General features: G+C 43.2%; 3 protein-coding genes across 8 annotated transcripts in view; 1 reads left to right on the top strand and 2 right to left on the bottom strand.

Moving 5' to 3' along the window:
• DDX31 (DEAD-box helicase 31) overlaps positions 1-9,737 on the bottom strand; it is a 48,518-nt gene extending 38,781 nt beyond the window's left edge. The window contains exons 1-13 of the mRNA XM_061352329.1: positions 9,526-9,737; positions 9,378-9,461; positions 9,283-9,319; positions 7,906-8,207; positions 7,676-7,751; positions 7,059-7,102; positions 6,575-6,645; positions 5,930-5,994; positions 5,412-5,456; positions 3,835-3,876; positions 2,093-2,157; positions 1,104-1,223; positions 636-742 (exon numbers count right to left, since the gene is read on the bottom strand). Coding sequence (XP_061208313.1) covers positions 636-742; positions 1,104-1,223; positions 2,093-2,157; positions 3,835-3,876; positions 5,412-5,456; positions 5,930-5,994; positions 6,575-6,645; positions 7,059-7,102; positions 7,676-7,751; positions 7,906-8,207; positions 9,283-9,319; positions 9,378-9,461; positions 9,526-9,737 — 1,270 coding nt within the window. The remainder of the gene's footprint in view (positions 1-635; positions 743-1,103; positions 1,224-2,092; positions 2,158-3,834; positions 3,877-5,411; positions 5,457-5,929; positions 5,995-6,574; positions 6,646-7,058; positions 7,103-7,675; positions 7,752-7,905; positions 8,208-9,282; positions 9,320-9,377; positions 9,462-9,525) is intronic.
• Positions 9,738-9,984: 247 nt separating this feature from the next.
• GTF3C4 (general transcription factor IIIC subunit 4) lies at positions 9,985-20,466 on the top strand. Of its 3 annotated transcripts, none has more exons than XR_009725313.1 (6): positions 9,985-10,351; positions 10,922-12,742; positions 14,554-14,684; positions 15,602-15,690; positions 16,723-17,175; positions 19,959-20,466. XR_009725313.1 is itself a non-coding variant. In XM_061352700.1 (5 exons), exons 1-5 carry the CDS (start codon positions 10,016-10,018, stop codon positions 16,785-16,787), a joined length of 2,442 nt encoding a protein of 813 aa, XP_061208684.1. In that variant the 5' UTR covers positions 9,985-10,015; the 3' UTR covers positions 16,788-18,594. The 3 variants fall into 3 exon arrangements, 1 of the variants encoding a protein (XP_061208684.1); XR_009725314.1 differs by lacking the exon at positions 19,959-20,466 and adding an exon at positions 17,289-18,594; XM_061352700.1 differs by lacking the exon at positions 19,959-20,466 and having other exon boundaries at positions 16,723-18,594.
• Positions 20,467-23,564: 3,098 nt separating this feature from the next.
• AK8 (adenylate kinase 8) overlaps positions 23,565-24,350 on the bottom strand; it is a 65,077-nt gene continuing 64,291 nt past the window's right edge. For all 4 annotated transcript variants that reach the window (XM_061352697.1, XM_061352699.1, XM_061352696.1 and 1 more), the window contains one exon: positions 23,565-24,148. In XM_061352697.1, coding sequence (XP_061208681.1) covers positions 23,952-24,148 — 197 coding nt within the window. In that variant the 3' untranslated portion in view covers positions 23,565-23,951. The remainder of the gene's footprint in view (positions 24,149-24,350) is intronic.

The following is a 24,350-nucleotide window of genomic DNA, read 5'->3' as shown; positions in this document are numbered from 1 at the left end:
CACAATTCCAAGTGAAAAGCAGCAAAGACCAAGGAGCTAATGAGCCTCAGACACTGACAGAATACCCCTGCAAACTTCAGACTTTCCAGGGCTTAGCTGCTGTGGACTTCACAAAACGCACTGCAAGCTGCTACTTCAGCCAACTGGGCTATTTTACATTATGGAAATGTCTTGACCAGATAGAGAGACTTTGGCAGTCCTGTTTTCTAACAGCGTGTGTGGAAGAAAACCCAACACACTATCAGAAGTACAGGAGCAAGGAGGCCTGGCTCATTTACTGCCTCAGCAATTGACTTCTTGTGACACTGAGCAAATTACACTTGGCTGTCCTGTCATCAGCTTTTTGCCTTAATTCTATCTTTGTAAAGCAAATAAACAAACCAGTGCTTCCCAGGTTCATGTTGAATTTGATCTGGAAATTCAGAAACAGTATGAGGACCATGTAAGTATATATACACTGACAAAAATTCCACTAACAAAGGACAAGTGTCATAAGCCCAAAGAAATCAGTAGGCATTATTCCAGTTCTGCGAAGTGCATCAGACTGGGCTGTAATATAATCAGACTCAACCAACTGTTTTGTAGTCTCCTGTGCATCACTGAGCTAAAAGAGACACCATCTACCTATATCCTACCTTCCGTGAGGGTGGCTGAGAGCAGGACATTCTGACGGGTCTCCCTCTCGGCATTTAAAGCATTGAGTATCACAGTTACATCCTTCTCAAAGCCCAGGTCCAGAATCCTACAAACCAGCAGAGGTGACGAAAGATGTTGTTGAAAGGAATGACTGGAAAGTCTTCACACTACATGAGCCAATTAGGAAGGGAAGTACTAGAACTGATCAGATCCTTGGCCCATCTAGTTTCGTGTTCCATCTTCAACTTTTGCCAGGGTCAGAAGACACTGAATCTCTGCAATGAATAACTGTACAATAATCTGTCCAAAGGGGACATTTCTTCATAATCCCAGCCATCTGGTGCTTGGCTGAGGCCACTGAGCATGAACGGTTTAAGATCTCTCACTATTATTTTTTGTTTATATTTCGTATATTATGATGCAGAGAGTATCAGTTATTTTCCACATCTAAACCCTTGGAAGTTTACCTGTCTGCTTCATCAATAATCAGCCACTGAGTGCGACGGAAATGAATACATTCTGTGGACTTGATGTGATCAACCAGGCGACCAGGAGTTGAAATGAGGATATTTATTCCTTTCCGTAATCTGTTTAGATTTAAAACAAAATAAAAACCACACACACACAGAACAACCCCAAACAAAACAGAAAACACCCCAAAAAATAAAAAGAAACAAGAAAAAGGAAAGGAAAAGAAAACATACAGGTTAGCAGTAATTCTGGAATAGGAACCTAGAGTGAGGAACTGGAACCTACAGAGGAAAGCGTTATGGCCGTAGCATCAAATTAGCAGGGATGGTACCTTCTCACTGATTAAAACTGAAATTTATTGCACAGCTAAATCCTATCCTTGTTCATCACCAATACTCAGAGGCATACTGAGGACAGGGTAGAAAGGAATACTAATACTGCTAAAAAATCCAAACCACCCAAGCTAGGTTTTCTTTTCTAATTGAGTACTGCTCTTACTGTCAAGGGTAAACTTCTTTTACTGTCAAGAGTAAACTTCTTTTTGTGTACGGTTATACACAGCAAAATTAAAATTCCATTTTGGATTACCAGCTTACACTTCAATTCTTTAAAAGGGAAAAAAGAAAGATTTTTAACACCAGGAAATCTCTTTTCCAGAAAGCAATTTCCCCCATAACAAATACCGTAGACAGCACTCAGTGGTAAGCAAATGCAGGTGTTTGTCAGAAGAGGAAAAAAAACACTGACACGAGAGATCATCTTCTCAGAAAGGCTCATCAACATTTTAGAAATAGATCTAACTGTGGGAAGTGAATACTTCCTGCTGACCCAGTCACTGTGTCTGTGTAAGATCCAGGGGGATCACAGCTTGATCCAAACTCACAATCCTCTCTCCCACTAAGAAAAACACTCCAAAGAAGAGCATCAGATAAAACACTGTAGAGCAGAAGAACTCAAAAAACAATTTAAGAACTTGGCTTCCTACCTGGCTTTTTCCGATTTTCTCTTTTCTCCCCCCATTAGCACTCCAGGCACAATCCAGGCAAATGGCTACAAAAAACAAAACCCAAGACCAATATAGATTCTTCTTAGTAAAGGGACAGAGCCTAATCCAAAAAATGATGTTTCTCAGCAAAAAGAGAAAGGACTGGGGCTGACTGCAGCGTGAGCCTCATTTGATCTAACACAGCCCACATGCTCTCTCTCACCCACAGCTACATATCAATGGCACCTTTAGTTCTAGCCATGTAACTTGCTTCCCATGTCTTCTAGGAAGATAGAAATGCAATCATTTTTGGACCACTTCCAATCACATAATAAATTTCTTTTCCTTCTCCCCATGTTGTCTAAATGTTCAAAGACAAGCTACATGGCTATTTCTTCATCTTGCCTTTAAGCAGGATCTTCCTGTGACCAAGGAAAATCTCAGGAAAACACAGGACCCATGAAGTTTACATACACACACACACACCTACCCACACACAGTCACCATGTCTGTGGACATTAAATATCAGTCTCATTGATATTGGCAGGAGTTTTTGCCACTTACTTTAATGAGGTCCAATCCTCCATTGAATCCAATATTGCCCAATATTTACTGGGGAGATAATCAAAGCACAGTACTGCCACTGCCTCACTTGAAAAGAAGTGCAGGACAGAAGCAGAGTACAGCTTGTAAAGATCACACAAATGTGTGACTGGTAAATAGGCTTAAGTTTGCATGGGTCACTGCCTGCCAGAAATGCTCCAACAAAATAGTTACTACAAAAAGAGTTTCTTAAGGCTTAAAATAAGGAAGATGTCTAAGCAAGATCCAAGCAGTTGGCATTAAACTAATTGTGCCAGGAGCAGCCCAACCAATCTTTTTCTCTCTCAGTAATTACACGATCATACTAAACCCTCCAGTCATCCAGCCCTTCCAAGGTCCAGTCAGACCACAGTCTAAATCTTCTGCTTTGGGTCACTACAGCAGTTTACACTGGACTCAGTGGTCACTACACGTTATATGTAACAAAGAAAAATCAAAGGGGGTCAGCCCAGACTCCGTGCTTTGAAAGACATCATAACAACTTCTAATTACTATGGAAGAAGACTGAAATACTTTAAACTTTAGCATGACACAACAAAATCATATACTTGGTAATTCCAGCACTAAAAAACCACTTGGAAACTGCCTTATTATTTCAAGGAAATAATAGAAGAGAGACTGGGAATATGGATCAGATAAACGATCTGGATACCTTCTAACCTCATGGTAAGATACTCTGCCTCAATTAAAAAGAAAGCACAATCATTTAATAGCCTTCTAATTTCTCTAGCCATTCAACTGGCAAAGCTGTTCAGGTCTCCCCATCTGAAACCCATCTGTCTAGTATTAGTTTCAGTAAAATGGTGCATGTCATTGTGAGAGTTTCCATTCATAACTCAGACTGAAACAATGATGGGTACTTCTAAAAACAAAACACTGTGAAAATCAACTACACTTGTTTATGAGCACATGTGCAACAAAGGTGCTATAATTAAGCACTTAATTCTTCATGTAACAGTTTAAAACACGCCACAGGGAAATCACGCACTAACAAACAGATTTAACTTTAAGGACCTCATATCTTGCCAGATGCTGAATTTCCTTATCCATTCAGTTTGAATTCACAGGAACTGAAGTTGCTTTGCCACTCCCAATAAGAGGCTCAAGAACAAGAAGAAAACAGAGCACTGAGCTCTTACCTTAAGTAGCTTCTGCATTGTGTCAAAACTCTGGAGTGCAAGCTATGGAAATCAAGAAAAGAAAGTGAGCTCTGAAAAAGTTTCTGGACTACAAACCCTTTTGGCTCAGAAATCTGTAAACTCTACGTATATCACCAGAACACTAAAGATGCCCTTAATTTTTCCTTTAGAAGCTCCTTATTATTTTATTGTCTTGCACAATCCTTCTCTTATCATATTTGGACTTGTTCAAAAACCTTGCTGTTGGTTCAGCTCCACAAGCCAGCTCTCAGGACAACAGGGACTTCCGCTGGCTCTGTGAATGCCCCAGGGAGAAAATAAGCTGAAGCCACACAAGACTTTGCCCCACAGGAAGAGTAAAAGCGAAAACAGCACAATTTCTGGAAGAAAACCATCATGAAAAGGAAATGCACCTGACCCACAGAGTGATCACCTCTGTTTCTTCCTACCTCTCAGTTTCCCAGTCAGCAGAACAGACATGCTGTACAAAAAGGTTGCACACCTAGTGTCCGGTCACTAGGAAGCATTTAGCCTGGGTTTCATGTGCTGTCTGACAGCCATTTCTGCTGTGGCAGTGGAGATTGAGAAAAGCAATAATGCCTCCCTGCCTCATTCACAGACTGAGTATGTGATCAGGGCTTAGTTATGGAAGCAAAACTATTTTAAATATGTAAACTCTTTTAAATATATAAAACTTTTTTAAATAAATAAATGCTCTGACTACACATGCTACATATTATATTGGCCAAGCTCTCAAGAAAGGCCATTGCTTTCAATAAAAAACTAAAGTAATACCAACTGTAATTACAAATTATCTTCATAAGTACTCTCCAGCATCCCTTTAAACAAGCTCAGGAACAGTTTCCCCACGCTTAGTATTCACACAGCATCCTAGAGAGGCAGTAAGTTTGCTGCTGTAAAAATTTAAATAGCTTCAGAGCTTTCTCCTTTCACAGAACTGAGCTGAGATATTGCACTGCAGGCTGCATAAAATATTGTGCCCCAAACCAGATACCTGCAATCAATCCTCCACATGGAAGTTATTATCATTTGACATACAAAAAAAAATAAATAAAAGGTTGATACCCTCCACTGGAATTGCCTTTGTGATTGCAAATAATATAAATCAAACAGAAGAGTTCAGTGGAGAAACCAACTCTGGGAAGCCTCATCTTCAGCATTCACTTACGGATTTGAAAAGGGCTTTAAAAATGAAACCTTTGTATAAACCTACACATTCACAAAGCTGACTTAATTGGTTTTGCTTGCTCCCCTTGCGTAAGCCAGGCAAGCTTCTCCCTGCCTTGCAGTGAACTAGAATGCTTCTCCAGGACTCAGTATTATTTCTGGCTGCGTAAGGAAAACTCAGAGATTCCTTCATTTCTTTGGCATGGCACTGAACAAAAATGACAATATGCATCCAGAGAGCAAGTGCTCTTTCTGTGAGGGCAAGGCCTGTGCAAAAGAACAGACAACGTTTCCTAAGACAGCCGCTGGTGGGCCTACATCTACACACTAAATATCAGTGTTCAAACACTCTGATACAGACAAAATCAGAAAGAAGAAACGCCACATACCTCTCTTGTTGGGACTATTATGAGTGCGTAAGGCCCATCACTGCGCTGCAAACAGAGAATACAACGTCCGCTAAGAACATAGCACTGAAAAACAGAGTGCTTCTACACTGAACTGCTATTAGCCAACAAAGTGACTTCTGAAGGGGTTTAGTACAAGTTTGTATACAGCAGCTGGGGGTACTCCCCCCTCCCACCTTTTAAAGAAATCAGCAGTCTTTCAAATATTGATACTGCACTGCCTTCTCTTCCCTGCTCTGTCATACCCAACATTTTATTCCATACACATATTGTTTCACTCTTGTATTTCTGAGTTGCATGCTCTCATGTTTGATGCACAGCAACAATCTGTAGGTAGAAGTTGTAGAAAGCAACAATCCAGGATGGGTTGGAAACTTTTCATCCCGTAAGGAAAGTCAGGATCTCTTTCCATAAAATGCACAGGAGATGGCAGATCTGCAGCAGCCTTTTCTGGTCAACCAGATGATCCAAATTGGGAGCAATTATTCTGTTTCACCTACCTGTATTTTGGACTCCATTCCTTGAAGAGACTGTACAAGTGGAATTCCGTAGGCAAGAGTTTTACCTTTTTAAAAGGGAAATTTTGGAGGATTTTTCATCAATAAAACTTGTGTAAACTACAGCAAATTAAAGTACCATTCACCCTACTATTCTTAAGCTGAGGTCAGAGTCTAGAAGCGTTTTAATTAAGTATAGAGTTCCCAGAAGATTAACAGACAGCTCACCAAAGGGTCAAATTAAAAAACAGAGAGGTGGTGGTACCCCACTAAGATCTACCTAAATAAAAACCCCCACTCACCCAAGCAAATGAGACACCCAGACATAGCTTGCTGCAGAGCAAGCACCTAAGCTTGCATAGTGAGAGTGTGCACTGTTTAGCTCTGCTGTTTCCTGGCTCTGTGTCTCCGGCATGAGCCTTGGAACAGGCCCCTGTACAACGGATGGCAGCTGCACAGCAACAGCCAGTCCCAGCACTGTGCTGATACAGAAGTTTGCACAGCATCTGTCTGTGTCACAGCAGTCCCACACCAGGCTGCCCAGCCTGTCACTTATATGAACTGTACAGGGAACATGAGGTTTTGGTTCTGTATTTGAGATCCAGTTTAATATGCCTTATGGGAGGAGAGTGACAATTAAATACTGACCTGAACCAGTCTGAGATCTCACTAGAGCATCTTTGCCTTGCAGGAGAACAGGAATTGTTTGCTTCTGAACACTGCATCAAACAAAACAGGTTAAGAAATATGAATGCAACACAGGTCTGTTTCAAGACTGTTTACCCCAAATTCCATGCATTCATCTCTGCTGTGTAGCTACATCAGTAGAGGTAATTTCTAAGGAAAGCCACTAGGTAGGCATCAGGTATGTTAAACTGAAAAAAGATTATTTTATGATTTGAGTGCCAAATTCCAAGGCAGGACTCAAAGGTTCCACCTTCAGCTGTGACAACTCACTTGCTGTGTAACTTACAAAGCTATTTCTCCTCCCAGATTCAGAAAGCAACAAACCCTATGGTAAGCATCACAGCATAACAGATACTTCACAAACCAGTGACATTTAACAAAACAATCACAAATGACTGGCTTTATGGTGCAGTGAAGTGCAAAGTTTTTATATGAATTTGCTTACCTGGTCATGCTACTTATCTTTAGGACGGTGTTTATTGTGGAGATCTAGAGAGATAATAAAGAGCAGTAAACAGGTTTCATTGCCATTCCTTTTGTTACTTTCTGTAGTACAAGACAGATCAGAAGACTGATGCTGATTCTTTACATTACTGGTCCGAGGGCAACTGGATGTAAAAGGCCCCATGATCTCCAAATACTGCTTAGTTAATCAGAATTACACCACTGGTGGTACATCATGAAATATCAGACTTGTCAAAATACTGCACTCCCAGATAGTTTTCTGTGGGTTTCTTTGGTATTATAACTGCATAAAGTGAAGGGTGGGAGAGTGTCTTTGGGGATGGGTCAGGACACTGGGGAGCATACTGACCTATTGGCCTTGGGTGATATGGTTTAGTGTGAGGTGTCCCTGCCCATGGCAGGGGGTTGGAACTTCATGATCTTAAGGTCCTTTCCAACCCTCACTATTCTATGATTCTAAGGGAACACAACGAAATCAGGCAAAGTACTGGCAAGCCTGTCCAAATCACCATGAATAAAGGTGCATCTCCCAGCTCCCTAACCTGCTCCCCACCCAAAAAAGCATGTTTCAAGACACACAGCCTTGCTGTCACTCACCAGATGTGGATGGAGGTCCAACTGGCTGAAAGAATCTGTAGTGAAAACATTTTCTTGTACCTGCTGCACTGCTTTTCTGCGTTAGGGGACACAAACAAAAACAAACAAAGCACATAATGTGGTTAAAAACTATACAACAGTAGTCTGTGTAGTAGTTTGCCCAAGTAAGGGCAAGAATTCAAGACACTGAAAAGGGTTTTTCCTACTATTTATAAATATACCTAAAATACCTGTGAATTTTTGGGATATCAGGGTTGTTTCTAAACAGGCTGGATGTCTTAATGAAAGGTTTGCTTTTCTGACTTTCATTTCGGTTGTCAGTCAACTGCTTCTTAGGAGTAGATTTCTGTGATGAACTTCCCTTCTGCCTGATGTCAGCCTCTATAGCAGGTTTCTTGAAGGTGTTTACTGATGGCTTACATTTACGTTTCAAAGGTGGGTTTCCATTTGGTGACTGAAGCTTTCTTTTTAGAGCGCCAGACTGCTTTAATGTTAACAAACCAGAGAGAAAGAATGCATTAATGACTGAGAATTAACAATGTGGTATCAAGATGAACACAAATATTAGCCCACAGATAGATCCCCTGCCCCATAACTGAAGAAAGTAAGCTTGATTTTTGCAGCTAGACAGTTCCTACTCTACCAGGTTCACCAGCACACCTGAGGCTTCTGAACATCACTGAAATGCAAAGACAAATCTTAAGTCATACACAGTGCTCATCTCTATAGAGGATTTTATCTAGCTTCAAAACACACTTGAAAAATCTCTCTCAAAAGCTCTGCAAATCTCCTGATTACATTAAAGCCATCCCTGCAGGCTTCCTTAACTCTGTGGCCAGGAAGGATGGCCTGTGCTTCACTCCAACTTATGCTTCTGCCAACTCCCAGCACTTCTGAGCACTTGATTTCTTCTTCTGCAGCAATGAGTTTATTTTACTGATCTTCCAGTCATATCAAAACCAACTTTTGCTCTCCCTATATCCCTCCAGGAACAATAAAGAAAATTAAATTTAACTTCCTTTGGTCCCCAGTGCTCTTCAGTGTCCCCAAGCCCTTCTTCTATGAACTCTTTTTTCCCTCCCTGACACTACTGCAGAGTTCCTGAAATGACTGAAATATCAGCACAATCCTGCCCCACTTTTTTCTCTTGTCTCCGCTCCTAGTTGCACACTCTGATTTTCTCTTATAACCTATACTGTTTCACTTGTTTCTTCACATTTCTGTCAACCAAACCAACCCCAACCTGCTTCCTCCAACATTCACCATCACAGAAGTGACGGTGGTGGTGCCCTACCTCCAAGTGCCTAATATAACCAGGGTAAATCCTGGCACTTCACTCTTGCATACCTTTGTACAGTGTTTTAAGAACGATTTAAAAATTCAGAGTAACAACCAAAACAACCCAGAATCACTACAACCATAACTTTAAAATGGAAATATCTACGTTAACACATTCTTGTTCCATCTTTCTTCAAACTGATTAAAGCACTTATTCCTGCCCTTCACAGCATTCCCACAATTAGGAGTGCACTCTAAAACACGACTTCCCCTCCCTAGAAGCATTTAAAAGCAACTCTAAATAAAGCAGAAGCCTGTAAGAGCGTTACCCACAGCTTCAGCAGCCACCAGACGAGTCCGAAGCCGCTGGCAAGGCAACAGAAGGGCAGAGCGGCCCCGCTGAAGGGATCAGAGAAGCTCATACCTCGTGTTTCCCACCACCACTACCCAAGGCCGGCCCGTCTCCGTGCCCAGCACACCGGCCCCTCTGCAGACACCAACCCCGTCCCTAAGGGGAAAGCCAAAACCTCAATTTAAGAACTTTTTAGGCTCTTTCCCCCTGCCCCACTGACCGCGGCTCCCCGGGCCAGTCCCAGCCGGTGCCCCCAGCTCCACTCCTGACGAGAGCCACGGCCTCAGCCGGCAGCAGCCTCCCCAGACCCGGTAAAGGGATGGCCGTCGCTTGTCCCGGGCCGGGTCCCCGACCTGCCCTGGCAGCACCTACCCGGCTGCGACCCCGCGGCGCCGGGCTGAGGTTGAGCAGCAGCGTCCCGCCCGCCGCCATGGCCCACCGCCTCCCGCAGGGCCCCGGGACCGTCCCTGGGGCCGGGCCGTGCCTACGGGGGTGGAGGAAAGGCGGGTGGAGGGTCCCCAGCGGGGACGGGCACTGGCCCAGGGCGCCCGGGCCTCAGCCGCCCGCCTGCAGGGGCTCAGCGGGCACGGTCCGTCCCTGGGGCCGGCGGGGCAGTGCAGGCGGCGGCGGGGCAGCCCCAGCCGGGCCGGCCGGGGGCTTCGGCAGCGGCGGTGGCGCATGCGCTCGGCAGTCGGAGCGGCGGCGGTAAGATGGCGGCGGCGGAGCGTAGGGGCAGCCGCTCGCTGTCGGCCGGGGAGGAGGAGGAGCCGCCGCTGGGGCTCGACTCGCTGGTCGAGGAGGCGGTGGCGGCAGCTCCGAGCGCCGGGTTCCGGCTGACGGCGGTGCGGCGGGAGCCCGCGGTGCGGCTGCAGCATGGCGTCAGTGGGCTGGAGCCGCTGGCCTGGTCGGAGGACCACCGTGTATCGGTGAGCACGGCCCGCAGCATCGCCGTGCTGGAGCAGCTCAGCGACGTCCACAGCGGCGGGCAGGAGATGGTCATCCACCGCACGGCCGTGCCCGCGCCCTCCGCCGCCTGTCTGCTCAAGGTGAGCCGCCGTCCGCCTCCCGGGGATGCTCCTGCCCCGCGCACAACTCGCAGCGGTACACGCAGCATCTCATGTGCGATTTAAAAGCATAGGGGAATAAAACCGCTACATATAAGCTAGTAACGTAAAGGGGAAATAGAGCCGGTACCAAGTGGATTTCAGGGATTCTTTTCTAAGCATCACTTGAGCTCCAGCACTTTGAAATCTTCCTCGGTTTGCTAAGCAGAGCTTCAAGGGGGACTTCTGACACTTCGTAGCACAGAGAGGTGGCAACTCTGGGTGCATTATCTTATTACAGAATAAGTCTGTTGTCTTGGACCTTTAAATACACACTTAAGAAGTAGAAAACAGGCTCTTTGATTCAGCAGACAAAGATTCAATAGTCGGGAGTCAAAGCTGTACAAATTCAGGCCAAAAATGAAGCTTAAGTCTTTAAAACTGCCATTAATTAACCGTTGGAACAGTGTAGTGTACGTTGTGACAGAGGATGCTCTGTTTCAAGTGGGTATTAATTCCAGGGAAGTCTTCCTTCTGCAACTGTTCTTAGATAATCTTTTTGTTATCTTTTAGGTTGGTCCAAAGAAGGAGGTAGCTGAATGCAAGGAAAAGTTTGCAAATTCCATGGATCCAACGGTTAGTCAAACTTTTATGCTGGATCGAGTATTCAATCCCGAGGGGAAGTCTTTGCCACCCATGAGAGGATTCAAGTATTCCAGCTGGTCGCCGCTGGGCTGTGATGCCAACGGGAGGTGCCTGCTTGCAGCTTTAACCATGGACAATCGATTGACCATCCACGCAAACCTCAACAGGCTGCAGTGGGTGCAGCTGGTGGACCTGACGGAAATCTATGGGGAGCGTTTGTATGAAGCCACTTACAAACTTTCCAAGGCTGACACTCCCAGGGGGGAGTTAGGAGACTTCCCTGAATTTCAGCGGCGGCACAGCATGCAGACTCCAGTGCGCATGGAGTGGTCGGGCATCTGCACCACTCAGCAGGTCAAGCACAACAATGAATGCCGGGATGTTGGCAGTGTGCTCTTAGCAGTACTCTTTGAAAATGGTAACATTGCAGTTTGGCAATTTCAGCTTCCATTTCTGGGTAAGGAATCAATTACTTCTTGCAATACGATAGAGTCTGGAATATGTTCCCCAAGTGTGTTGTCCTGGTGGGAATATGAACATAACAACCGAAAGATGAGCGGACTTATTGTAGGGAGTGCTTTTGGACCGGTTAAGATCCTTCCTGTCAATTTAAAAGCAGTGAAAGGCTACTTTACACTGAGACAACCCGTAGTCTTATGGCAAGAAATGGACCAGTTACCAGTGCATAGTATCAAATGTATTCCTCTCTACCACCCATACCAGAAATGTAGTTGTAGCTTAGTGGTGGCCGCAAGAGGAGCTTATGTGTTTTGGTGTCTCCTGTTGATATCCAAAGCGGGTTTGAATGTCCATAATTCCCATGTGACAGGGCTTCATTCTTTGCCAATTGTATCCATGACTGCAGACAAACAGAATGGCACGGTGTATACGTGCTCCAGTGATGGAAAGGTAAGGCAGCTCATTCCTATATTCACAGATGTTGCTTTAAAGTTTGAGCACCAGCTGATTAAGCTCTCGGAAGTGTTTGGCTCTGTCAGGACTCATGGAATAGCTGTTAGCCCATGTGGGGCATACTTGGCAGTTATTACAACAGAGGGCATGACTAACGGTCTGCACCCAGTTAACAAAAACTACCGAGTCCAGTTTGTCACCCTTAAGACTTTTGAGGAGGCAGCTGCGCAGCTCTTGGAATCTTCTGTTCAGAACCTTTTCCGGCAAGTGGACTTGACAGACCTTGTACGCTGGAAAATCTTGAAGGATAAGCATATTCCTCAATTCTTACAGGAAGCACTGGATAAAAAGATTGAGAGCTGTGGTTCCACCTACTTCTGGCGGCTTAAGCTATTTCTCCTAAGGATTTTGCACCAGTCAATGCAGAAAGCTCCTTCAGAGGTCATGTGGAGACCTTCACATGAGGACACAAAAATCTTGATATCTGATTCCCCTGGGATGGGCAGCACTGAAGATGATCAGGAGGAAGGAACTTCCAAACAAGCCAGCAGGCAGAGCCTATGTGACACTGGCAAAGGTATGGACATAGATGACACTGCAGATGATTCTCTTCCTCAGTCAAGTGACATAGGAGGCCGTGAGCCAATGGAAGAAAAGCTTCTTGAAATACAGGCACAGATTGAGGCAGTAGAAATGCACTTGACACGAGAACACATGAAACGGGTGTTGGGAGAAGTGTATCTACACACATGGATTACAGAAAACACCAGTATTCCCACCAGAGGAGTCTGTGACTTTTTAATGTCCGATGCTGGCTATGATGACAGAACAGCACGAGTAAGTGCACCTCTATGCTCTGGGGGTTTGGTGTTAAAAGTTACTTCTTTCTCCCCCATCCGTATCCTTAATTTAAGTTACAACTTTGAGGTGGGAAAGAGAACTGTAAGCACGTCATCCTTGCCAGTCAGCTTAAGTTGTCATTCCTTGAAATTGTGGCATATGAGGGAATGTAAATACAGATCGTGGAATTTGGATCAGGTACAGAAAGAATAAGCATGCCTGAGTTCCTTCAGAGTGAAGAGGGCTATGGTTATTATGCCCCTGTTGGTGGGTTACAAACAAGTACTAATTGAGAAGGGTATTGTTTTCATGGCTAAACTTATTTAATCACTCATCTCTCAAAATTAAACTTGGGAGTTATTTCCTCCTGCCAGTTACATCTGCAGTTCTAATTTTAAGAGTTGCAGTAATGCTTTATAATTGAAAATACTGTGATTGTTCAGGTGGTACATCAGGTCTTGTCATTGCTCCATGAGCCTTCAGTGGAAAGATCAGTTAAAGGGGTTCAGAAAGTGATTGCGTTCTGTGAGTTGAACCCAGTGATTCAGAATTTTGTACAGGACTTCCAGTTAACCAGTCTGACTGAAGGTCTTTGTTACAGCAGACAGGCCTGAACCTTCAGGCATGCTTGCATTTATTGAACTACAATGAGCATAACTGAATGCTTGGACATGATAGGAAGTCCTCCCAAACTTGCAATACTCCCTGCCAAAATAGAAGCATAACTGCAGGGACAGTATCCTGACTATTGCAGTGTGTAGAGTAAACATTTGTGGCAGGAAATTAGTGATGAATTGCACTGGGCAATGAAGTTTTCTGAATATAGGCATCAGACAAAGGAAGCTTCAGTGGGAACACTCTGCCATCAGCCTCCTGGCTCTTAAGACTCGATGACAGGAATGTCTCAGATATCTCTGTACCTCTTTTGATGAGCAGAGAACATTTCTTTTCAGTACCTAAGTCCTCAGAGAACATTTCTTTTCAGTACCTAAGTCCTTAAATCACTTTAAGTCTAAAAATCAACCCTTACATTGCGTCCAGAAAGACAGAGGAAGGGAGCACATTCCCACTACTGATGTTGCGTGGTGGTCTTTCTGCTGGACTTAAAAGCAAGCAGGCCACGGTGTGGCTCTCAGTAATTCACTAGGAAAGTATACTGGCAGAACTGTGCTTTTCTAGCATCCAGTTACTGTGAACTGAAGGTTTGAGAGGTTGCTTTTCTTATCACATAAACAAGATTTTTCTTTTTTATAGTAATTAAAAGGCTGACTTACAAATTCTGTTTTAGCTATTCAGTTTGCTGTCACATTTTAAAGGTCCTCGGAACGCTGTTTATAGCTATTGAAATGTCAGAGACAAATTCCATCACATACATGTACTGCTATAAATTATGTATACTCTAAGATGACTACTGACGACATACATCCAGGTAATTTCTGAACAGGATCTTTTTAGCACATCCATTGTGATAATCATGAGAAAAAGCATTGCTGTAATGATCAGTGGCATCCCCTAAAGTGGTGCCAGTACTTTTAAAATTTGCAAGCAGGTTAACATAACACTACTGCACTTAAATTCTGTATTCCTTTACTGTGGGACAGAAATCTTTAGGAGATAACAGTAAAATGAGAATAAATTGATACTTACCAATGCATTCTATTTCTAGTGCTTTTGTTTCCTTGAATACAGTGAAGTACATAGATCTTTGCATCCTGTACCATAGTCTAAAATGACAGCATCCTGAGAGACATTTCCACCTTTCAGTAGGCAGCTTTGCTCTATACAGTGCTGACTGCTCTGTATTCCAGGTGCTGATCGGGCATATCTTAAAGAAAATGAACAAACAGACTTTTCCAGAGCACTGCAGCTTGTGTAAAGAGATCCTGCCATTCACCGATCGCAAACAGGCAGTCTGCTCCAATGGACATATTTGGCTCAGGTAATTGGTTCTTAAAGAGTTTTTGCCCTCCTCTGCATAATTTAAACATACTTAAATAGCTAACCTGAAGTACTTCTTAGTGCTGGAGTAAAAAGTCATGAAGCTTGTTATCCATGCTGCAGTTAATTGCAGGTTTTGCTGGCTGTTATCTGTCGTCTCCTGAGAGAAGGGAGGGCATTGTAGACTGGATTTGGTTCTTTTATCAGTGTACCACATTTAAAACAAATGCTTTTGATCATGAACTTCTTAATTCAAGCAGAGGGAGGATGGGGGCAGGGAGACAGTAGGCAAAGGAAACTGAAGCACAAGTCATCCTTTGGAACAGCATGTGAAGGAGGGTTTGTTCCAGCTACTTCAGCATTTGAAAACAAAATTATTTAACAAAAAAAAAAAAGATTGGAAACAGCCACATTGAAAAGTCAGAAAAGTTCTGGAACATATAGGAAAGAAAACCTAATATAGATGTATCAGGTACCTAGTGCTTGTCTGTGGAGACTTGGCAAGTTAGTAGTCTGTCACAAAGAAAAACATTTGTCTGACAGATTTTATGTGTTAATTTGGCTAAATAGTTGTTGCCTTAAAGACACCATGGGTCTTCCCCTGTGCAGCAACCCTCAAGCTTTCCACCTCTTCTATTGCATGGCTAAAATTTTTTGGCCAGTGATGAAACTTTTTTCTATGGCATATTGATTTTTGGCCTTTTTTATGTTGGTGGCCCTGTGTAATTGGGTACAATTGTGAAGTTTCGTTTGTCTGAATTGATAAATCATTAATTTTTGTGTTTAATGGGGCTCCCTTACTCTGAGAAAGCAAGGTCTATTCGGAACAGAACCCAGCTGAAAGTAAGGGTATAGGAGCAGGTCACAAAAACATAATAAACCCCCAAGACTCTTGATAAAACTCTTCTCCTTTCACAGGTGCTTTCTAACTTACCAATCCTGCCAGAGTTTGGTGTACAGGAGGTGTTTACTCCACGACAGCATTGCACGGCATCCAACCCCAGAAGGTAAACTCTTTCTGTGGCCCAAAGGGGCAGGATTACATATTCCTAAATTCTTATCTGCAAAACAACTTTAATTAGTTTCACTGGTTTTTCTCTTTGAAGCAGTTACCATGTGAAGTATTAGGACTCTGCATTTCACAGTATCCCATTCTTGCCCATGCATTAGTGGCATATGTTAATTACAAAATAGTGACTGCAGAAGTCAATTCATAAATACTACATTTTAATGAGAGCTGGGTAAACACATAATCTGTGCTGGAGTGCTACAACAGTTAGTTTATATTCAAGTTGAATATATTAGCATCTAGTTCTGCAAGAGCTGAGGGTCTTTGACATTCTACTTCAGTGCAAGCTGTGTTGATCCAGCACAGGTTAAGAAATAGTTAGCACCTTTTGGCTTAGGTCCCAAACCTGCCATAAGTGCAGCATTCAGAGACAATAATGAGCCAGTCAGCCTGTTGGCTTTGCATTTTCAGAGTTTGAGGAAGGACAAACTGTGCAAGAAAACTGTTTTCTTACCCACTGGTAAAAACTTAAAAAATAATAAATAAAAAAATTCAATAAATCATGGAGTACTCTAACAGTTTGTCTTAAAGTATAGGCGATGCTTTTTCTCTGCCCATAACAGTATTCCAATCAGCACTAAGGATCAAATACAGCACTTCTATAGAGAGGCTGTAAACTTAATTACCCTATATTTGAAAGGGACGAAGAAACAGGAACCAAGGACTGCATTATATGAAGGATCTAATTTCATTTATGAAAATGAGAACACTACATTAATATGTAGTATGTAATGATATAGCATGGAATTTCACCTTGATTTTTTTTTTTTCCTCTACTGAAGAGGAATTTAAACTGGCATTACATAAGATTTCAAGACAGAAATGGAGTTGGATTCCCCTTAACTCTCAGTCCTGCATGGTAACTATATACAAAGTGTTTCAGGATTACTACTTAGTTTGTTCAGCTCAGGCATCATTCCTGCGCTCATCTCCGCCTCCAGCTTTAAATAACTTGTGTTCTTATTTGCAGATCCTGAATGGATCAAGAGGTTACTGCAAGGACCTTGCACGTTCTGTGATTCTCCTGTTTTCTAGAGAAAAGCTATGTAAAGATTGAAAGTACTTTCTCTACTGTATAAGCTCCCTTCAGTCTCAAAGGATATAGAGCACAGGAATCAGACTTTACTGGAGGGGAAAGACATTGTCCATAGCCTTGTAAATAGAACATCAGTAATTGTAGAAACTCCTTGAGTCCGGAGTCCCTTCCATGCTCCAGAAACAGGAATACATCTGGAAGACTGAGTTTATGAAGTGGTTTGGAAATGCACTCCCCCACAGAAGCATCAGCAGTTGGACATGCTTCCTTTTGCTGAAAAGGAACCGAAGTCAAGCACGCAGCATGAACTGTCCTTTCTGCCTGACAACAGTGTGACTTCCCAAAAGCCAGGACGGGAACAGTGGAGCTGCCTCTTGAATGCTCTTGGTGGGTAGAGAAGGCTTCAGCTTGAAGTGCTCTCATGTGCTTTTAAGCAAGCACTAGCACTTGCTGCAGAACATTAAACTATCAAAATAATTTGTGGTTCTGATTTCTTGCAGAGTGAAGCGTGTGCCCGTTACAGCCATGTGAAATAAATTGGCCGTTACATTAGTTTTACTTACAGTCTAGAAGAGTAACTGCCTCTTAACTGTTATAACAGTATTGCAGTCAGAAGGGTAATATTGGCTGTCTGGGTCAAATACAAATGATTGAGAATAATTTTTAAATGTAATAATTATTAAACTAATAGGAATTAGATTAAACACTAATATATGTATACAAACACATTACTTCCAGTGCTCCTAAGTATTTTGTCCCACTTTCTTTTCCTGAACTAAATTCTAACTACTTCCGAGCTTTTTGCCAACATATTTGCCTTTTGTTTCACTTAACCCTCTACCAACAGGAATGATCTTTTCGAGTCTAACTCAGTTACTAAAACCATTACCAATTTATGTTAGTTTTAGTTAAATTGAGAGTCTCCCTCATACAGTAATTGACTTTTACGGAAGTATGACACACAAGTAATCACTCTCAGCTGATGGTCTTTCTTTTCCTAATAAAACAGTAAAAATCCCACAAACCAACAAAACACCCCAAACCCAGCCACCACCACTGTGGCTCACACATAATAGGTAAGGTTTCAGTGAGTGGTCATGGAATCTGTTGGAAGTTGTTCTTGTATAATCCTGACCTTCTCGTCAAGAGAGTCATAAATATACCAGTGATGTAGCATGGCTGAGCCCACAAACTTACTCTGCTTCCTAACTGTCCTGTCAGAAAAAAACCCACATCTTTATATCTCATTCCTGTGGGGAGCAGGAGAATAATTTTCAATTTCCTATGCAGCGTTAAGAGGAAGAATACCTCAAAAATGTGTACAGCGATTTGGTACAGTTTATCTTGTTAACTCCATGTTGTCAAATATTCTAAAGTTTATGTATTTACATTCTTCAGAGTACCAGCCTGGACACTCGGATGTGTTGTCCTGTCTGTGGTTCTCATGCCACTTCTGATTGTGTGTGAACTGCTCTGTAGCTATTTGAGAAATCAAGCATCTGTCTGACAGTATCAGACTCCAGCAGTGCATGTGTGGATTGGTACTTAAATTTCCTTGAGTCAGTGACTATGCATATCTTCTTAATGTTCCTTCACCTTCAGTAGGAGCAAATCTTTTTCAGCTGACATTAACCCAGGTCCTTACTATTCTGTGTTTCATGCATTAAGCATGATAGTGCTTTGACTGCAAATGATTAATATAGTAGCCTAGAACAGCAGAAGCACATTCGACTGTAAAATAGCCTTGTTTGTAAATATTCTTGGAAGTGATACCATAACTGTATTAAAGAAATGTTTAGTTTTTTATTGCTGTGCATTGAAAATTGAAATTACTTCAGTGTATCTGCAAAGAAGGAAAATGTAGATTGTGATAGCACCTAGTAAAACGAAGAGTAACCTCGATACCCAGCGTGTGCACAGTTTGGGGCCAGGTGCTGTACCTGGAGCAGCGTTTACCTCCTCCTTCCCAGCGCTGATGGGGTTTGGGGGGAACAGAACATCAATTGTCACTATAAGCTGAGCAGAGGGTTGATTCACGGTGGCAGAAAAAGCATTTTAGATGGAAGCAGCAAGTCCTTGTCTAGGCAGTCTTGGCCAGTTCATCAGTGAGTACTGTTCTAATTCAGAAATTCACCTGACTGTGGAAGACATGAGAGAACTCTCCAGAGCCTTGTACATCAAAGACCATTTCTTCGATATTGGCTTAGAAACCATAATAATATTCTGGTCTGCTGAAGTGTTTATGTCTGGCTGACCAATAGGTTCAGCCTGATACTATTAGATTAATTCCTGGTAGTTACTTACAGCAGTTCCCTTGACTTTCCTGGACTGAGTTTTTCATGCTTTAGATAATGTAGAAGCTCTGGTACATGGAGCGTTAGATACTCAGTATACCATAGCCAGTTTATTTAACCTCGGATTCTGTGATTGCTGGAAGAATGGAATTTTAAAGCCAATGATGTCAGCCTTGTCTGCATGCCAGTGGAAATCCTTTAGCACAAAGCTTTCACTCCTTACCCTGACCCATTCACCAGAGGTGAATGAAATGGGTCTCCATGGAGGTACCTGCTAGTTTACATTTCTGCTGGGAAACACCAGATTAGGAAGCTCCTTTTTACCCCTGCCATGTAAGTAAACAGGCATAACTTGAGCTTGGCTGTCCTCATCTGGAGCCTCGTCCCATCTGCCAAAGGTGCAGGGATCTTAACAAGACGGAGCTGAGCCCTGAAAGTCTCAATCCAAGGTAGTTTTTTACAGCTTGAAGACGTTGGTATGTGTGCGTAGCAATGCCCACAGAGCTCATATTCACACTTCTAATGGAGGAGGGCCTTCTATACATACTCTTACTTAAAACTTCTGTCTGTGCTAATCTTTGGCTGTACTCAATTCTAACTCATACCTTACACTGGAGATGTTCCCACACACTTGGTGTCAGGTGGAATATTCTCATTCTGTCACTAGTTTTTAATGCTAACTCAGTTTCTAGCACTCGAAAGACCTGGAGCTCTTGCTGCTCTGCCATGATTTGGGTGGTGACCTCAGGAATGTCACAGTGGCTGGTGGATGATTGCTGTCACTGTTGCAATGCAACCAGTACATGGGGCACTTGGTAGCATTAACTATGCTACACTGGGGGGCCAAAAGTGGAATAATTCCCTGTGCTGTCCTAGGCCATGGCTGAATCAACCCAAATGCGAATCCTTGGAGCACTTTATCACAGGAGGATTCATGCGCTGCTGAGAGCCTGCGGCAGGAGTCACAGGACTGCACCAGCCCCACAGCGTTCTTACTGAGCACGAAACCAGGAGACCAGCCTTGCGATGGAAAAACCCAAGAGCCATCCACATGGAACTGTTCAGAGGAGAGTTTAATTTAATTACTCTGCTCATCTAGTTGATCTCTACTTTAATTCCATGCTGGGGTGCAAGGGTTGTGGCTGCCAGAGCATGTGGTCACCAGGCTGACCAAAATGCAAAGTTGAGTTTTAATCCTCAGTTTCTGTGTTTTTCCTGTCAGATTCAAGTTCATAGGAGGGTGTGACAAGGTTGCTGTGAATATCAATGCTGTGTATATGGCACACTTTGTAAAAGTGAAGCAAACCTAGATGAATGTTTTGTATACCACCCACAGCACTGTAATTCTGCTCCTTTTTTTTACTCTAAATAAATAAATAAAGTACTTGTTTGTAATGCCTGTCTTTTAAGGGACTGAATTCCTGTGGGGGACATGGGGTGCTAAGAGCTGAGACTGGCAAGACAGAGCAGTGTAGCTGAACACTCAGACCTTCAGCACAAAGCTTGACACTTACTTAAAAAAGGTGTAATAATAAAAAGCACACTGTGGCCACTGTCACAGAACAGAGGTGGTAAAACTTGGGAGAGGACCCAGCTCAGACAGTGCCCCTCAGCCACACAGTAAGTCCCTTCTTATCATCAGCACAGGGTCAGCCCCTTTTCCCTGGTTTCCTAAATTGCCACCTGCAGTGCTCCAAGTCTGAAAAACAATGCTGCTAATGAATCAACCTTCTTTGATGAAAGGAGCCTGACATCACATTGTGTTTTCTTTCATAGAATCAAAGTTCTTGTTGCAGAGAAAGACCCCAGAGAGGCTTCTCATAGAGGGGAAAGACAATTTTCTGTATGAAGTATGTGTGACAAGGGAAAAGTCACCTGTCAGGTTTAGTTCTGACAACCACGACACAGTTACAGTTCGCTCCTATTCCAGATCTGCTCTGCACCAGCTGCCCCTTTGGGAAACAGCTGAGGCACAGGGAGGTACCAAGCCTGTCCTTGCTCTACCCCAGCCCTTGAGGACCACTGCAGTCCCACAGCTTCTACAGCAGCTTGCGAATGGGTGAAGGCAAAACCAGTGACACTGAAAGTTTTTGTGCTGGCGTCATCACACGAGCAGCACCTGAGCCTTAGAGAGAAAAGTGAGAAACCAGAGGAGGAGGCAGGGGAAATCCTTCATGGGCTCACAGGGGCCCTGCAGAGAGGTGCTGGAGGATGTGGCCTCTGCCTGGGGGTGTTCAAGAGTCCTTTTACCATGGTACACTGAGGGAACTATTGTCTGGAACAGGTGGACACTAAAGTTTGTGGAACACTTCGATGCTGAACTATGTAATTAACAGCATAACATATAGGGTATGGCACAACCTCTGAGCAGCCCTCTCCACAAAGCATCTTCGGCAGGCAGAATAATAAACAACGTCCATTTCAGGACCAGGCAAGCTGTGCTATAAGTAACATCTGATCCCTGCTGTGTTCTTACCACCTCCTCTTTACCTTGTTTTTCTCATTGCTCAACATTTGTTTTGCCAGAATAAGATGCTAATAAAATCAAGCGTAGTTACCAAATTGGTTTTCAAGTGTTGCATTCCAATTATAAAAGCCTAATTCCTCCTTCCACCCACTGAACCTTTTTGGTATTAACAGGCTTTACTATGCAAAGTCATGCAGGGGCTGTTTCGTTTACAGTAATTAAATGAATGTCAATTGTTTTAGTTGTTTCCGAGGGAGAGTTCTACATGAGTATTAGCATGTTCTGCTAACCCTTACGTTCTGCACTTCAGGCCTGCTGCAAACCCTTGGGGGTTGACCATTGACCTGAGACTCCGTACCCAGACATGCCAAGCGCATCTCAATGAGACGAGCTCTTTTTCTCAGTTTCTGTGGAACCAGCAGAGCGGAACTAATATAGCATCCGCATATAGATGAAAGAATGAAGAGGAAAAAGGGCTTTACAGCTAAATTAATTAAGCAGATGTACCTGTCTAATTAAAGATGCTCTGTTCCTTTTGTACCCTAGCTGCAGTACAAACAGTATTTAAATACACTCTCTATCCATTTCATCTATCAAAATATTTAGTAGGAACACTCAGATGAAGGTGATATTAGCAAGATGAGCTTCCCATGTATTATTAATAGAAGGGCTCCCAATTATGCATGAATGCTACAGCATATCTTTATAGCAACAGCATAAAAAACAGCTGCCCAAGTAGGTTATAGACCAGCACATTTGTAACAGGTAGGACTGTTATCAATGCCCTTGCCCAGCTTTACACAACAGTTTGTGGTTGGGCCCTGTGCTGTGGAAGCAGCCTCTGTCTCAACCCTGTGCTATAAGCTGGAGTTTCTCAGTCCAAGAGGCACATTTAACTCAGCTTGCATTGCTGGTGCCAGAGGATTTGGTTTCTTCAATTTCAAAGATATTCATGCTAAGATTCTTAAAGCTGCCCTCAGGGCTGTAAAGTTTAATTCCCATTCACCAACCCCCCCAAAGGCATTGAAAATTCTGACCTGAAGCTCTCCCAGAACAATGCAATATCCCCATAGTCATCTGGATAACCAGGGTCTTTCCATCTGAATTTACAGGCGCTAGAAGGAAATTTGGCAATACATCTCTACAGCACTCTGCATAGACCAAGGCAAACACAGAGACAGCAACAAAGACCCAAACTTATTCACAGCAAAAGGACCAGAGAAGTCATCTAAAACCAAAAGGCTTCTCCAAGAGCAGGAGATACGTGCCTCCTGCACCTTCCTAGGTACAGAGGCTTCCAGGAGAAAGTTGAAGCTGCTCCCCATCCCCTGCTCAAGGGAATTCACATGCATATGCAAGGAAGAAATAGAGGGAGACATAATAGAGGCATCAAACTTGGTGCTCCTCTGAATCACAGCAAACCATTTCCACAGCCAGAGCCTGAGCTAGCCAACAGAGGGCTGTGCTTTTCATCAAGGATCTTCCAGTTAAAAAAAAAAAAAAGCTTACCTGAGCGTTTACTGCAGCCAGATCCAGTCAGAGCAAAAAAACCTGGGCACCAACCTGCCCCAGCCACGGCTCAGTCAGGGCAGCCACAGGCTGTGAGGCCTCGTTTCCTGAGGAAAGTAATTTAGTAACCTACCTGCTCCTGCAGCTCATTATGTCCTTAACTGGGTTCTGAAAGGGATGAACCTGCAACCAGTTTTCTAAGGCTCTGCATACTTTCTCCAGTTCCAAGTCTTTCTGCCCAGCCACAGGATTGGAATGCAGAACAGGGTGAAGGTGACAGCCAGTGCAGCTGCAGAGTGTTGTGTCAGAACTTTTGAAGTGATCTGAATTAGCAAGGGAATAAAAACCTCTGCACCCTGGTCTCAAACCACTGCAGAGCTGTAAACTTCATTTTCCATTTGCTTTCATGTTTGCTTGTTGCAGAGTGTGACAGTGAAGTAGCCAAGTAGTGCCTGTGTAGTTTTGGTGGAGAGCAGTGAGTGAATTAAGACACAAAACACATCTAATAGCTTTAACACTCCAGTTGGCTTTGTGTATATTACACAATTAAAACAAAACTACTATTCACTGAATTACAGAATCGGAAAAATATATTTGAATCAAACACAGGAACTTCCCTCCCCACAGTGCTTCATACCTTGGATCACAAAACAGAAGTCAAAAGTTTCCCCTACAGCACAATTTCTTACTCTCTGTACTTCAATCAGCCTTGGTGAGCTTCATATTCAACACGGCTCTGCTGCCTTCCTGTCCCCTTGTGATAATGTGCCACTTCAGTGACCAGACTGCAAACGTTACAGGGAAAAGTTTAAAATCAACAGTTCAGGCAATCATCTGTATTAATTATGAGCTTTTAAATTTTTTGCATGGAAGGGGCTTAATGATACAGCTTTCTATAAACTCAAAGACAGCAAAAGGGTCTTGGTCAGCATTGACATAAAAGGCATCTTCATAAAAATCTTCCAGTTCCTTGATATTCCTGTAATAGCTTTCCACGCACACCTCAATGTTTTCTTCCTTGTCTCGAGGGTTCTGTCTGAGACGGGCTTGGATCTCTGGTGTGGGTGCTGGTCTGAATGTAATGTGGTATCTGGAGATGAGATACAAGTATCATTTCAGAGCTCAGGCTGAGGACACAGCAGCTATTTCCTAAACTATTCCATGGTTTTGCTTATCACAATTCCTTGGAAGTGACTTTATCTACTCTAGGTTGGGGGTTTAAAACAAGTCATCTGTTGTTCCTGCTCTAAAGAATCCTGGATACTCAAAAGCTAAGAGCTTTTCTTGAGGTG

The sequence above is a fragment of the Neopsephotus bourkii genome, unplaced genomic scaffold (genome assembly GCF_033783945.1).
Source record: "Neopsephotus bourkii isolate Nb327-2 ecotype Australia unplaced genomic scaffold, CSIRO-AGI_Nbou_v1 NB_659, whole genome shotgun sequence".
Taxonomy (NCBI): Eukaryota; Metazoa; Chordata; class Aves; order Psittaciformes; family Psittacidae; genus Neopsephotus; species Neopsephotus bourkii.
This window is presented reverse-complemented; position numbering and strand designations above follow the sequence as displayed.